Consider the following 15,567-nt stretch of genomic DNA (forward strand, 5'->3'; position numbering starts at 1 on the left):
TCAATTTGAAAGTAGACAGAAGAGAATATAACCTTTTTCTTTACCTGGGAGATTTTCACTGATTTTATTTTTCTCTTGCTTATGTTTTGGTGTTTTGTTAACTTATTTAAACAGAATTAGCTCTATTTAATCTGCATGTGTTAATGAGTTTCTATTGGATCTGCAGTGTAGTGGCCAGGTACTCAAGAAGGTTTCAGTTTACGTTTTTATTATCTATTATTTCAACAGACCCTTCTTAGTACTAGGTCTGTGTCAGGTGCCAGCATAGAGAAAGGGGTAGCAGCAGGGAGAATCACTTCCCAGATGACCAGTGGTGAGAAGCTCAGAAGCCTGGAGCAGTGCTGGGAGGAAAAATTTTCAGCCATGAACATATTTCCCTGAGATGTTCATAACTCTGAATAATTTCTGATCTTCTTGTAAAAGCAGAAGGTGATGGGTGGACCTTTCATTGTTGTTTATTCACTGAGTTGTGTCTGACTTCTTAGTGACCCCATGAACTGTAGCTTGCCAGGGTCCTCTGCCCATGGGATTTCCCAGGCAAGAATACCAGAGTGGGTTGCTGTTTCCATCTCCAGGGGATCTTTCCGATCCAAGGATCTAACTTGCATCTCCTGCACTGGTAGGTAGATTCTTTACTGCTGAGCCACCTGGGAAACACTGGTGGACCCTTTAGCTGGGTATTAAAGATAAGAGAGCAGGAAAACAGACAGGAGCGCAGGGTAACAGGTACTTACCATCTCTCACACCTCTGGCAGAGCAGCGATCTACACCTTCGTCGCACACTCCCTGGAAAAAACCTGGGAAAGCTTTAAGACCCAGGACACCTGACTCCCAGAGTGTTCTAATTTAGTGGTCAGAGCAAGGCCTGGCATTGACACTTCTAAAGCTTTCCATGTAGCTCAATGGCAGCCATGGCTGAGAACCACAACGGAGAGGAGGGACAGGGTGACTGAGAGGCTGCTCTGGTCTTGGAGGGCAGGACTGGAAGGGCCAGTAAGGAAGCACAGTGAACTCTGCTTCTTCCAGAAGAAGCTGGCAAGGGGAAGCCTGCGGACGGGGTGATGGGAAGTTGGCTCAAGCTGGCTTCCCTCAGGGGGTCTTTCGAACAAACCTGACATATGTTTCTGCTATGGTGTCTTCATGAGGGCCCACAAGATGACCTGCTGAATCCCTTTCTGATCTCAGAATTCTTGGACATTTTCTCACCAGTGAGGTTCTCCCCTCCTTCTTCGCTCCCTAGCTGTAAAGCTTGCAGCCTTAGCAGTTAGATTGCCCACATCCTTCTCAAGAGAACTGGGCTCCAGAGACTTGGCAAGGCCACAGAATCCACCCTGAGCCCTGGCAGGGCCTAAGCCACAGCCCTCATCACACATGAGGGTTGAACTCTCAGTGCAGGGCCTGCAGCCTGCCTTGGGCTTTCCTTATAGGGCTTCAGAGGGTCCTGTGGAGGGTTTGGGCCCAAAGAATAAGTAAGATAATCAATGTAAAGTATTTATCACAAAGCCTGGCTGCTACTCCCTTGATGTCAGTTGAGACAACCAGAAGTGTTCCCAGACATTGTCAAATGTCCTGTTGGAGACAAATCTGTCCCCTCCTATGAGGGAAATTAAAATGGAGGAAGTCTTGCAGGGTGGGGCCGGAAGTGCCTGTAAGGAAGTGCAGTCAGAAGCGGAAGCAGAAGAGCAGACCTCTAACCTTGCTTCTGACCTTCCTAGACACTGTCCGGATCCCATGCCTGCCCGCAAGCACAGCTGGTCAGGCAGCACTTTAGATGAGAAAGGAAGTAGGACTCAGCCAGTCGTGCCTGGGGTTTAAAGAAATCCTATGACTCACAAGATAAAACAAACAGCATTGTAAAAACGTTAAAGTCAATATTAATTGGACCTTGAAATGTTCTATCTTCAGCTGTTCTCCTCCCTGTGTTTTAGTTTAAACCCAAGATATATTATATGGAAAATAGTTGTTTAGGTTTACTCATATATCTACCAGTTTCTTTCCTGTATTTTTTTCTTTTTTTCCTTTCCTTTATTTCTTCTTACATATCATAACTTTCATCTGGGAATGGTTTCTTTCTGCCTACAATATATCCCAGAGATCTTTCTCTAAAAAGGTCTTTTGATGTCAAATGTCATCAACTTTTGTTTGTCTGATTCTTTTTTAATTTCTTTTCCTGAAAAATTGAAGTCGCCATCAGTTTGTGACCTGGGATTATGAGTGGGAGCCCCTGGAACTGCAATTTGATGTCTCATCCACAGAGTGGATGCACTGCCTGGGACCTTTTCCTGGCTGGGATTCCAGACTGCTGTTAACCAGGGACTTCCCAGCACTGTCTTTAAGTCTGGATGTAGGTCAGCCCAGTTTGGTGATGTATGTGCTATTACTCTTTTCTGTTGCTTCCATTTCTCTTCTTTTAATGACTGTATGTTGAAATTAAGTCAAATAATCTTCTATAGAAAATTGAAATTGTTTGTGTGTTACAAGCGGTTTCTTTTGTTAACAAATCCTTTGAACCTAAAACAAAAGTAAAACTTAGTGGTAAAACACCTCCCCAATTAATAACCACTTCTCTAGAATTGAGGTGACTCTAGAAATTTTATGATACTTAACTTACCCGTATCTCAGATTCATCTTTTTCTCCTCTGAAACAAAACAGGATCTTAAAACATTTCCTCTTCAGCTGTTTTCCTCCCTGTATTTTATTTTAAACCCAGGATATATTGCTATTATTTTATACAGAAAATAGTTGTTTAGATTTGCTCCTGTATTTAACAGTTTCTTTCCTGTGTTTCTTCTTATATATCATAATTTCCATCTGGGAATGGTTTCCTTCTGTCTGAAGTATATCCGTTAGATCTTTATTTGATCTTTTAATGTCAAATAGCATTGACTGTTTGTCTGAGTCTGTATTTTATCCCTTTTCTGGAAAGATATTTTTGCAGTCTTATAATTCAAAGTTGACTAAAATGTTAGTGTACTTGAAAGGTATACTATCACTTTTTGACTTCTTTACTGCTGAGATCATCATCCATAATTTAATTATCTTTTCTTTGAAGATAACATGCCTTCTCTGTTTTTGAGGCCCTGCAGTTTCACCTTGAATTAAATTTGCCAATTCTCATTCATTTTAGTTCACTGATTCCTAAGATGTCGATGATCAATCTTGCCATCTCCTGCTTGACAGTCTCCAATTTACCTTGATTCATGAACCTAACGTTTCAGGTTCCCATGCCACATTGTTCTTTACAGCATCGGACTTTACTTTCACCACCAAACACACCCACAACTGAGTGTCATTTCTGCTTTGGCCCAGTTGCTTCATTCTTTCTGGCTATTAGTAATTGACCTTCGCTCTTCCCTAGTATTGAAAGGTTGTTGTTGAATTATGACGCTGGGATTTTTGGCCTCCGGAGAATAATTTAATCCGAGGCCAGAGACGACGCTTGATCGCTCAGAGCTTTTGTGTAACAAAGTTTTATTAAAGTATAAAGGAGATAGAGAAAGCTTTTGACATAGGCATCAGAAGGGGGCAGAAAGAGTATTTTTCTGTTAGTTTTTAGCTGGATGTTATATAGTTATTAGCAGTCTGTTAATGAACGAAAGGAATGTCTCAAAACTTAGAATGGCACCAGGCCCGTCACCCATAGGATGTATTTTGGGATAATCTTGGCTCCAAATGGTTCATCTTAGGCCATAAAAGGATTAACTTGAATCTTGAAGAAGGGCAGAGCACCATACAAATAGTGTTATTTACATAGATTAGAGGAACAATATCGGTGTATAACATCAGAGTTTGGGGTAAATGCATAGTACATTAGCATAGCCTAAGATAAACATTTCCATAAGAAAAAGGCATTTGTTAACTTCAGGTGAAACCAGGTATAATGGCAACACAGAATTTTAAGAGAAACCTTTTAAATTTGTATAGAGAAGGAAAAATATCGCTACTTTGTTTTCTCCTGCCGCTTAAGAGAGAAAAAAATGTCTGACACTTGCAGGCTATTTCCTCCATTTGGAGACCCCTGGCCTTCCTGCCTGTTACCCTCTCAGTATCATGTTGGAAACCTTCCAACATAAGGGACTTATCTTCCCTTGTCATATCTTTTTGCCTTTTCATACTGTTCACAGGGTTCTTGTGGCAGGAATACTGGAGTGGGCTGCCATTTCCTCCTCCAGTGGACCATGTTTTGTCAGAACTCTTCACTGTGACCCATCCATCTTCGGTGGGCCTGTGCCATGTAGCTCATAGCCTCATTGAGTTAAGCAAGTCCATTTGCCATGACAAGATGATGACCGCAGCCATGAAATAGAGACACTTGCTCCTTGGAAGGAAAGACATGACAAGTCTGTGAAAGTCGCTCAGTGATGTCTGACTCTTTGTGATCCCATGGACTACATAGTCCATGGAATTCTCCAGGCCAGAATAATGGAAGGGGTAGCTGTTCCCTTCTTCAGGGGACCTTCCCAACCCAGGGATCGAACCCAGTCTCCTGCATTGCAGGTGGACTCTGTACCAGCTGAGCCACCAGGGAAGCCAAAGCGTGTGTGTTAGTCACTCAGTTGTGTCTGACTCTTTGGGACCCTATGGACTGTAGCCCACCATGCTTCTCTGTCCATGGGATTCTCCAGGCAAGAATACTAGAGTGGGTTGCTGTTCCCTTCTCCAGGGGATCTTCCTGACCCAGAGATCTAACCCAGGTCTTCAGCATTGCAGGCAGATTCTTAACCATCTGAGCCACTGAGACAGCATATTAAAAAGCATCACTTTGCTGACAAAGGTCCGGATAGTGAAAGCTATGGTTTTTCCAGTAGTCATGTACGGATATGAGACTTGGACCATAAAGAAAGGTGAATGCTAAAGAACTGATGCTTTTGAATTGTAGTACTGGAGAAGATTTTTGAGAGTTCCTTGAACTGCAAGTAGATCAAACCAGTCAATCTTCAAGAAAATCAACTCTGAATATTCACTGGAAGGAATGATACTGAAGGTGAAGCTCCAATACTTTGGTCATGTGATGCAAAGAGTCAACCATTGGAAAAGACCTTGATGACAGAAAAGACTGAAGGCAAAAGGAGAAGAGGGCAGCAGAGGATGAGGTGGTTAGATAGCATTACCAACTCAATGAACATGAATTTGAGCAAACTCTGTAGAGATAGTAGAGAGCAGAGGAGCATGCAGTCCATGGGTTGCAAAGAGTCAGACATGGCTTAGTAACTGAACAACAGCAAGTTTTGCCCTGATGTGATTTCTTCTTCTTTGTCCAGCTAGGGATTTGTTATCTTTTCAAATATTCAAATACTCCTTTTGCCTCATCCTTTCTCACCTCTTCTCCTGAGACTGTGATTCAGTTCAGTCAGTTCAGTCACTCAGTCACGTCCAACTCTTTGTGACCCCATGAACTGCAGCACGCCAGGCTTCCCTGTCCATCACCAACTGCCAGAGTCCACCCAAACTCGTGTCCATTAAGTCGGTGATGCCATCCAATCATCTCATTCTCTGTCATCCCCTTCTCCTCCCCACTTTGAATCTTTCCCAGCATCACGGTCTTTTCCAGTGAGTCAGTTCTTCACATCAGGTGGCCAAAGTATTGGAGTTTCAGCTTCAGCATCAGTCCTTCCAATGAACACCCAGGACTGATTTCCTTTAGGATGGACTGGTTGGACCTCCTTGCAGTCCAAGAGACTCTCAAGAGTCTTCTCTATCACTACAGTTCAAAAGCATCAGTTCTTCTGTGCTCAGCTTTCTTTATAGTCCAACTCTCACATCCATACATGACTACTGGAAAAACCATAGCCTTGACTAGACGGACCTTTATTGGCAAAGTAATGTCTCTGTTTTTTAATATGCTATCTAGGTTGGTCATAACTTTCCTTCCAAGGAGTAAGCGTCTTTTTATTTCATGGCTGCAGTCACCATCTGCAGTGATTTTGGAATCCAAAAAAATAAAGACTGTGATTAGACATGTAATAGATCCTCTCATTCTATTCTCGTATGTGTGTGTGCTAAGTCGCTTCAGTCGTGTCCGACTCTTTGCAACCCTATGGTCTGTAGCCTATCAGGCTCCTCTGTCCATGGGATTTTCCAGGCAAGAATACTGGCATGGGTTGCCATGCCCTTCTCCAGGGTATCTTCCCACCCAGGGATCGAATCCGTGTCTCCTATGTCTCCTGCATTGGCGGGCAGGTTTTTTACCACTAGTGCCACCTGGCAAGCCCCTCTCATATTTCCCATCCTTCTGTTATGTTAATACATTCTTGATAATCACTTCAGATCTACACTCCTGGCAGTGGTTAATTTTATTTGTCAGCTTGACAAGACCATAGTACTCAAATATCTGCTCATATACCAGTGAATGTTGCTGTGAAGATGTTATTTTTAACATGAGACTGGCATTTAAATGAGAAGGCTTTGAGTAAAGCAGGTTACACCTTTATCATGTGAGTGGGTCTCTTCCAATCAGTTGAAGGCCTTGAGAGAAAAAAAGACTGAGGTCCCCAGAAGAAGGAATAATTACGCCTCCATACTGCCTTTGGACTCAGCTGAAACATCAACCCTTCCCTGGGTCTCTGACTTGCCAGCCTCCGCAATTCCATGAGTCAGTTCCCTAACAATGGAAATGTCTCATTTCTCATTGGCTCTGTCTGAATCCTGACTCTTACGCTCTCCTTTCTGCCCAATCTACTTACGTTCATTTCAGTTTTCCTAATTTGCTGTTAAGCCCATTCTCTGACTTTTAAGTGTCAGTTATGGTTGACCCTTGAACAATGTGGTGATTAGGGGCACTGGCCTCCTGCACTGTCAAAAATTCACATATAACTTTACAGTTTGCTCTCATAGCTGCAGTTCCACAACCACTGATTGCGTAACATTATGGTATGTGTTTAATGAAAAAAAATTCTGTGTATAAGTGGAACTGCACAATTTGAATCTGCATTGTTCAAACAACTGTATCATAATTTTCATTTCCAGAGATCTATTTAGCACCTCCCCTACCATGCCCTCACCCCGTCACCAAATCCGTTTGAAACTTAGTCTGCAGCAGATTTTACTTATTGCTCCCAATTATTCTCTCTCTTCCTTGTGAGGGAATCATACAGTCCTGACTGTTCCTACATGACTTGCAGCTCTTCCCAGGGAAGGCACACACGTCCCCATTCTACTAACATTGGACTTGGCCAAGCTTTGGGCCATAGGAAGTGGAGGGCAGTGACATGCTCCATGTTCAGCAGAAGCTCTGAGGACGATTGTGGTCTGGTAGTTCTCTCCCCATTTGGCAGGTCCTTCAGCCTAGATTCTAGAATAAAGACATCACTGAGAAAAGAACAGACCCTCAGTTGATTGCCAGCCACACACAAAATGAGTGAGAAAGAAGTCTTTGTTCTCCAAGCCATTAAGATTTGGGTTCCTGTGAATCGCTCTGCCTCTTGTGCCTCCTGACGCTATCAATGCTTCTTATATTTATTTGACTGCACTCTGCGTGCTCTCTTTCCTTGGACCGTTTATGTCTGCATCTGAAGTCTTGGTGGGTCAGGCCCAGCTGCCTGCTGTTTCTCCTGGCTTTTCCTTGTGACGTTTTCCTTTGGGGTTTTGTGATTTCTAGCAGTTAACCTCAAGTTTTATTTTGACCAGCCAGGAAGAGGTATCGGCGGCTGCAAATCTACAGTTTTGAGATTATAACTTCTCAGGAAAGATGCTACTTTGCCTCTCCAATCAGAAACAAAACTGAAACCAAAAAGGTTCACTTGTAGGGAGTGTAGTAGGCTGAATAATGACACTCAAAGGTACCAGGTCCTAGTCTCTGGCATCTGCGAATGTGACCTGTTTGGAAAAAGGGTCTTTGCAGATGTGATTAAATTAAAGATCTTGAGTTGGGTAAGTTATCCTGGATGATTATCTGTTCAGTTCAGTTCAGTTGCTCAGTTGTGTCCGACTCTCTGTGACTCCATGAACTGCAGCATGCCAGGCCTCCCTGTCCATCACCAACTCCCGGAGTTTACCCAAACTCATGTTCATTGAGTTGGTGATGCCTGGGTGGGCCTTAAAATGCAACCACAGGTGTCTCTATAATAAAGAGACAGGCAGAGGGAGAGAACCAAACAGAGGAAGAAACAGTGATTTGAATACAGGCAGAGACAGCAGTGACCCTGATGCGAGACAAAGACTAACGGCATTTGGAAAAGGCGGAGCAGACTGTCCCCTAGAACCTTTGGCGACTTTTCTGGCACCTTGAATTCAGCCTAGTGACACCGATTTTGGACTCCTGAAGTCCAGAGCTGTGAGAGAGTAAGTTTCTGTGGCTTTAAATCACCAATTTGTGACACTTTCTTATGGCAGGAAACTGATATGGGGGTGGGATGGGATTCATTTATTCCTAGTTCACCCTTACACAGGGGAGGAGATGCTCTTTGGGATTTCAGACTTATAGGAAGGTGTCCTTTCCACCCCACCTTGGGTGAGCCCCGAGTCTTGTCTTCTGTCCCCTGAGTCCTTGCAAGGGGCTGAAATCCTGCAGGGTTTGTTGACTGCCCTCCAGGGTGAAAGGTGGCATATTCCTTCCTTCCTCACTAGGGGTCATTTGAAATGTTTTTACAAATGTAATGTCCAGCATTTTACTTGACTTCATCTGAGGGTCAGGGAAGTTGCCATACTATGGGACAGGGAAGCCTAGATGAGGTTCCCTAAGATTGCTGACATCTTGGGGGCCAAATGGTAGACATGTCCCCCTCCTATTCATTGTGCAGAGACATGAGCAATATTTCCTCATGAAAGAGGCGGCCAAGAGACATGAGGAGGGTGGCAAATATGAGGGCGACTTGGGCAGACATCCATCATCAGTGGTGGGAGACAGGGGTGTGTGTGTGGGAGGTGTGCAAACAGACAGTGCATCCCCCAGTGTGGCTAGAGACCCTGGTCCCTGAGATGTCTCTGATTCCACCCCCACAACACTGTATTCAGGGCAGGGCAGGCAGTAGCTCAGGGGTCAGCTCCTGGCCCAAGAGGGCCTGTGCCCTTCTTTGCCTTCATCTTAGCTGCACTGTGGTAGGAGGAGACGCAGGAGATGCAGCTTTGATCCCTGGGTCGGGAAGATAGATCCCTTGGAGGAAGAAATGGCCACCCACTCCAGTATTCTTGCCTGGAGAATCCCATGGAGGGGGAGCCTGGCAGGCTATGGTCCATGGAGTCACAAAGAGTCAGACAGAACTGAGCAGCTGAGCACGCATGCATGGGCTGTGAATTCCCCCACTCTCGGTAGGAGGCTGTTACCCTTGCGGTCTCCAGCTAGTCAGTCTCAGGGTTCAGCTGGTCCCCGTGAAACCCCTCAGGACCTCCCAGCCCTAGAGGATGAGTGCCGCTGTCAGTCCCTCTGCTGGGGAATCGCACAGAGATGGCTCACTCCTGTCATACCCCTATGCCCACCTGGGTGGGCTTTTAGGACTGGAAAATCCATATCCACTCTGCTTCGCTTTGGGAAGCCTGTTCAGGGTTTTAGCTGCAACCATTAGCAACTGACTGGCTAAAACGAGTGTCTCAGCCTGATTTGGGGGAGCTCACAGAATCTCAGAAAGGGACAGCCTTGGGAGGTGAAGGCAGGAACAATGTCCAAACCAAACCCAGCAGAGAATCTGCCTGCAGTGTCAGAGACCTGGATTCAATCCCTGGGTCAGGAAGATCCCCTGGGAAAGGGAATGGCAACCTGCTCCAGTATTCTTGCCTGCAGAATCCCACGGACAGAGCAATCTGGTGGCCTACAGTCCTTAGTGTCGCAAAGAGATGGATACGACTGATCGACTAACCCTTTCACTACTTACTGCTGGTGCCATCTCCCAGGCTACTGGATGCTTCCGCTGGAACCCTGGCCTCTACTGCTGTCCTGCACGCCCTCCACATCTCCCCAACTCAAAGCCCAGCAGCTAGGGGACTGCAAAGGAGCAGGTGGCATTTTGAGCCCTTAAAAAGGGAGAAGGGTTCACACTTTCCAAGATGGAGACTCCTCAGACATGTGAAGGGCTTTAGACATGTGAAAGACTGGATGAATAATGGGCAATAAAGGAATATTCCTTTCCTTCTCTCCCAAGTCAGACACATTCATGTGCATAGAACTTGATGGCCTTCCTGCCACGCCTCCTTCAGCAACGATGAGCTGAACTGGGAAAGGGAACTGACTTCTCCCCTGTCGTAAGAGTAGCTCCAAACCCGAGTCAGGGGCTGAGAACCCAGATCGTGGTGATTGCTCCCTCACATCACTGAACGTAATTTAAAAACACTGAACAGGTCAACAAACTTTTGACTCCCCGCCCCCCATGTTGTTTCCATTAAAAAAAAAAAAATGTCAAATCACTTCAAAAAGTGTTGTTTTTCTATTTTGGGGAACTTTGATGAATCTACTTTATTGAGCAACCTGGCCCAGAGGAAGCGACATCTGTTGCTGACCTAGGTTTGTGAAGTCAGTCATACCCATGAGATGATGCAGCTGGTAAGATGAGCTACCATTTATTGAGTGAATGCTATGTGCTGGCACCAGGGTGGGCATTTTCACTGAGTGTCACTAATCCTTAGGTCTTTTCATCTTCATGTATAGATGAGGAAACTGCTAAGCGTCTGAGGTGGAATTCAAAGCCGATGCATGCATGCTCAGCTGCTCAGTTCTGTCTGACTCTTTGTGACCCCATGAACTGTAGCTCACCAGGCTCCCCTCTCCATGGGATTCTCCAGGCAAGAATACTGGAGTGGGTTGCCATTTCCTCCTCCAGGGGATCTTCCCGACCCAGGGATCGAACCTGCGTCTCCTGCATCTCTGGCATTGATGGGCGGGTTCTTTACCACGGAGGCACCTGGCAAGCCTGGAATTCAAAGCTGAGGGTCTTCTATTTTCTGAAGCTTCCCAGTTGCTATGGGGCCCCTGTGCCTGGTACAGTCCCTGGCTGACCGCCAAGCAGGGACTGAGGAATATCCACTGAATGAGTGAACAGTAAAGACAGCATATGAGACCTGGTTCATAACAGCCACACAGATGGAGTGTCATTTAACGAACATGGACTAAACAGAGAGTAAGGCTTTAATTGAGCACCAGTATTATACGAAACGTGTTCGCATAGGAAAATAAACCCAGTGTCCCTGAGAATCCAGAGTCTGCACTCTTGGTGAGAGCAACTTCTGAGTCGATGCCATTTCTCCCGTCAGAATGTCGGCACTCTCAGACTCCCCAGTGCCTTGGTCTTTCTTCCTCATTGTATATATTTTTGTTTCTAACCATTTAAAACTTTTTTTTTTTGGTGGTTTTGTTCTTTTGCCACATGGCTTGTGAGGTCTGAGTTCCCTGACCAGGGACTGAACCTTGGTCCTCGGCTGTGAAAGCATGGAGTCCTAACCACTGGGCCTGCTGGGAAATTCCCTAAAACCTTTTTTATATTAGTAAATACACAAGACTGAGAATCATACCTCTGGTGGCCAGCCTCAACCTTTTTTTTTCTGGCCATATCATGTGATATGTGGGATCTTACTTTTTCAACCGAGGATGAAACCTGTGCCCCCTGCATTGGAAGCGTAGAGTCTTTTAACCACTGGGACGGACCATCAGGGAAACCACAGTGGCCAACATTTTTTTTCAAATCATTAAGGCCTTTAAAAAGTGGCAAGTTCCCAAGGTTTTGCCACATGAGCATTTGGAGTCCAGCTCCTTGGTGGTGTGGACGCTGTCCCGGCGTCTGTGTAAGCTCTCCATCTGGGGTTTACTCAGGCGCTCTTGGCCCGCCCTGGCTGGCTTCTCTGACTGCCCTTGCGGGAAGATAGGACAAGGAGGGGGTCACTGTGCCCGGCTGAGTGTGCTCCCTCCTTGGACATCAGCTGGAAGGACCCCTGCCCATGTCAGGTCCTGAGACCGCAGCCAGCCCCAGGGTTGGGCTTGCAGCTTTCAGACACTTCTGTGATGACGCTCAGTTTGTCAAAGACTTCATTCTCATCAGAGAGCGGGAAGGAGAATAAGAGAAGAGTGCTGTGATGAGGGTGGCTCATAAACTGCAGGGAGGGGAAAAAAAAGAGTTAATTAACAAATTTTCCCATTTCTTTTTCTGGGCTCACAATTTTCTACAGAACTCCTGGCTGGAAAATGCTGTTTCAAAAAAAATGTAACAAGAGTATGACACTTCCTCACAAAATTAAAAGCAGAATTACCGTATGAACCAGCAATTCCACTTCTGGGTCTACACCCAAAAGAACTGAAAGCGGTGTCTCAGGGAGACGCATCAGTATGTCCCCGTCTTCAGGGCACCGATCAAACTGCCAACATCCGCTGGATCATCGAAAAAGCAAGAGAGTTCCAGAAAAACATCTATTTCTGCTTTATTGACTATGCCAAAGCCTTTGACTCTGTGGATCACAATAAACTGTGGAAAATTCTGAAAGAGATGGGAATACCAGACCACCTGACCTGCCTCTTGAGAAACCTGTATGCAGGTCAGGAAGCAACAGTTAGAACTGGACATGGAACAACAGACTGGTTCCAAATAGGGAAAGGAGTACGTCAAGGCTGTATATTGTCACCCTGCTTATTTAACGTATATGCAGAGTACATCATGAGAAATGCTGGACTGGAAGAAACACAAGCGGGAATCAAGACTGCTGGGAGAAATATCAATAACCTCAAGATATGCAGATGACACCACCCTTATGGCAGAAAGTGAAGAGGAGCTAAAAAGCCTCTTGATGAAAGTGAAAGAGGAGAGTGAAAAAGCTGGCTTAAAGCTCAACATTCAGAAAACGAAGATCATGGCATCTGGTCCCATCACTTCATGGGAAATAGATGGGAAACAGTAGAAACAGTGTCAGACTTTATTTTTTTTGGACTCCAAAATCACTGCAGATGGTGACTGCAGCCATGAAATTAAAAGACGCTTACTCCTTGGAAGAAAAGTTATGACCAGCGTAGATAGTATATTCAAAAGCAGAGACATTACTTTGTCGACTAAGGTCCATCTAGTCAAGGCTATGGTTTTTCCTGTGGTCATGTATGGATGTGAGAGTTGCACTCTGAAGAAGGCTGAGCGCTGAAGAATTGATGCTTTTGAACCGCGGTGTTGGAGAAGACTCTTGAGAGTCTCTTGGACTGCAAAGAGATCCAACCAGTCCATTCTGAAGGAGATCAGCCCTGGGATTTCTTTGGAAGGAATGATGCTAAAGCTGAAGCTCCAGTACTTTGGCCACCTCGTGGGAAGAGTTGACTGATTGGAAAAGACTCTGATGCTGGGAGGGATTGGGGGCAGGAGGAGAAGGGAATGACAGAGGATGAGATGGCTGGATGGCATCATGGACTCGATGGAAGTGAGTCTGAGTGAACTCCGGGAGATGGTGATGGACAGGGAGGCCTGGCGTGCTGCGATTCATGGGGTCGCAAAGAGTCGGACAAGACTGAGTGACTGAATTGAACTGAACTGAAAGACAGGAGCGGACTGCGTGCCCACCCACATACGTGTGCGTGCGCTCAGTCGCTTCGGTCGTGCCCAGCTCTGTGTGACCCCACGGACTACAGCCCGCAGGCTCCTCTGGCCAAGGGGATTCTCCAGGCAAGAACACTGGAGTGGGTTGCCATGCCCTCCTCCAGGGGATCTTCGCGTGGATCAGTTTCTTCCCAGATATCAAACCCACGTCTCCTGGGTCTCTTGCATTGGCATGTGGATTCTTTACCACCTGGGAAACCCCATCCACGTATGACTGGATAGATATTGTGTTGGCCAAACATTTGTTTGGGTTTTTGTTATATCTTCCAAAAAAATCCAAACAAATCTTTTGGCCAACCCGATAGAATGTAGTTTATCCATATAAAGCAGTATTTTTCAGCCTCAAAATGTAATGAAGTTCCGATTCACACCACATTGTCGAGGAACCTTATGCTAGGTGAAACACGCCAGACACAGCAGGACAAACAGGGCATGACTCCACTTACATAAGGCACTTAGACTAGGCAAATTCACAGACAGAAAGTAACGGTGGTGGCCCGCGGCTGGGGGAGAAGGGAGATGGGGAGTTCTACTTAATGGATCCGGTTTGTTTTGCAAGATGAAAGAGGTTCTGAGGATGGAGGGTGAGAAGGGTTGTACAACAATGTCCATGTACTCAATACCACTGAACTGTACGCTGAAAACTGCATATGGTGGCAAATTTTACGTTATGTGTGTTTTCAGTTCAGTTCAGTTCAGTCGCTCAGTCGTGTCCGACTCTTTGCGACCCCATGAATCACAGCAAGCCAGGCCTCCCTGTCCATCACCAACTCCCAGAGTTCACTCAGACTCACATCCATCGAGTCCGTGATGCCATCCAGCCATCTCATCCTCGGTTGTCCCCTTCTCCTCTTGCCCCCAATCCCTCCCAGCATCAGAGTCTTTTCCAATGAGTCAACTCTTCCCATGAGGTGGCCAAAGTACTGGAGTTTCAGCTTTAACATTATTCCTTCCAAAGAAATCCCAGGACTGATCTCCTTGCAGTCCAAGGGACTCTCAAGAGTCTTCTCCAACACCACAGTGAAATAGCATCAATTCTTCAGCGCTCAGCTTTCTTCAGAGTCCAACTCTCACATCCATACATGACCACAGGAAAAACCATAGCCTTGACTAGACGGACCTTAGTTGGCCAAGTAATGTCTCTGCTTTTGAATATACTATCTAGGTTGGTCATAACTTTTCTTCCAAGGAGTAAGCGTGTTTTACCACAATTTTAAAAATTTGACAATAAATCTGCACCTCCTGTGCTTAGTGATCACAGGTCCTCCTCTGACAGTTCCTCTTGTAAACCCGGACAGAGACTTAGGGACGATCCTGATGCTGCCCTGGGCATCCTTGCCTCGAGGAAGCTGGCTTGGGATACACGTGTCTTGGAATAAATCACTCTCCTGTGCATCCTCAGGCTGAGTTGGGGGCCCCTTCTGGTGCTCCCCAGCGCCCTGAGTGTCCCTTTGTTCAGCCTTCAGCCCTGTGCCATTCAGTACGGCAGCCACCAGCCACATGGAATGTGGCCGGTCTGACTCTATGTGAGCTGAGAGGTAAAACACACACCAGATTTTGAGGACTTTGTATGAAAAAAAGAATGTAGATGTTTCAACAACTGAAACAAATGATTGATTCCATGTTGAAATGACATTTTGGATATATTGGGTTGCATAAAATGTATTACTTATATTAATTTCAGCTGTTCCTTTCTGTTTGTTATTTACTAATTGGAGCCTAATTGCCTTACAATGTGGTGTCAGTTTCTGCTGTACAGTGAAGTGAAGCAGCTATATGTATACATACATACATATATGTATCTTCCCTCTTGGGCCTCCCTCCCCTCCCCATCCTATCCACCTACGTCACCGCAGAGCCTGAGCTGAGCTCCTTGCGCTTACAGCTTGTTCCTGCAAGCTATGTGTTGTTGTTTTGTGTTTTGCTTTGGTTTTCTTGGCCGTGCCTCATGTCACGCAGCATCTTAGTTCCCCGACCAAGGATGGGATCTGTTTCCCCTGCAGTAGAAGTATGGAGTCCTAACTACTGGACTACCAAGGAAGTCCCCTGCTCCTTTTCACTTCTGAAAACACTGCA

At 45.7% G+C, this 15,567-nt stretch overlaps 1 protein-coding gene across 1 annotated transcript in view; it reads right to left on the reverse strand.

The window, feature by feature from the left end:
• Positions 1–11,036: 11,036 nt before the first annotated feature.
• The window catches only part of IL10RB (interleukin 10 receptor subunit beta), a 30,715-nt gene continuing 26,184 nt past the window's right edge, over positions 11,037–15,567 (reverse strand). Inside the window, exon 7 of the mRNA XM_015092371.4 lies at positions 11,037–12,013. Within this exon, the coding sequence (XP_014947857.2) occupies positions 11,864–12,013 (150 nt within the window). The 3' untranslated portion in view covers positions 11,037–11,863. The remainder of the gene's footprint in view (positions 12,014–15,567) is intronic.

The sequence above is a fragment of the Ovis aries genome, chromosome 1 (genome assembly GCF_016772045.2).
Source record: "Ovis aries strain OAR_USU_Benz2616 breed Rambouillet chromosome 1, ARS-UI_Ramb_v3.0, whole genome shotgun sequence".
NCBI lineage: Eukaryota > Metazoa > Chordata > Mammalia > Artiodactyla > Bovidae > Ovis > Ovis aries.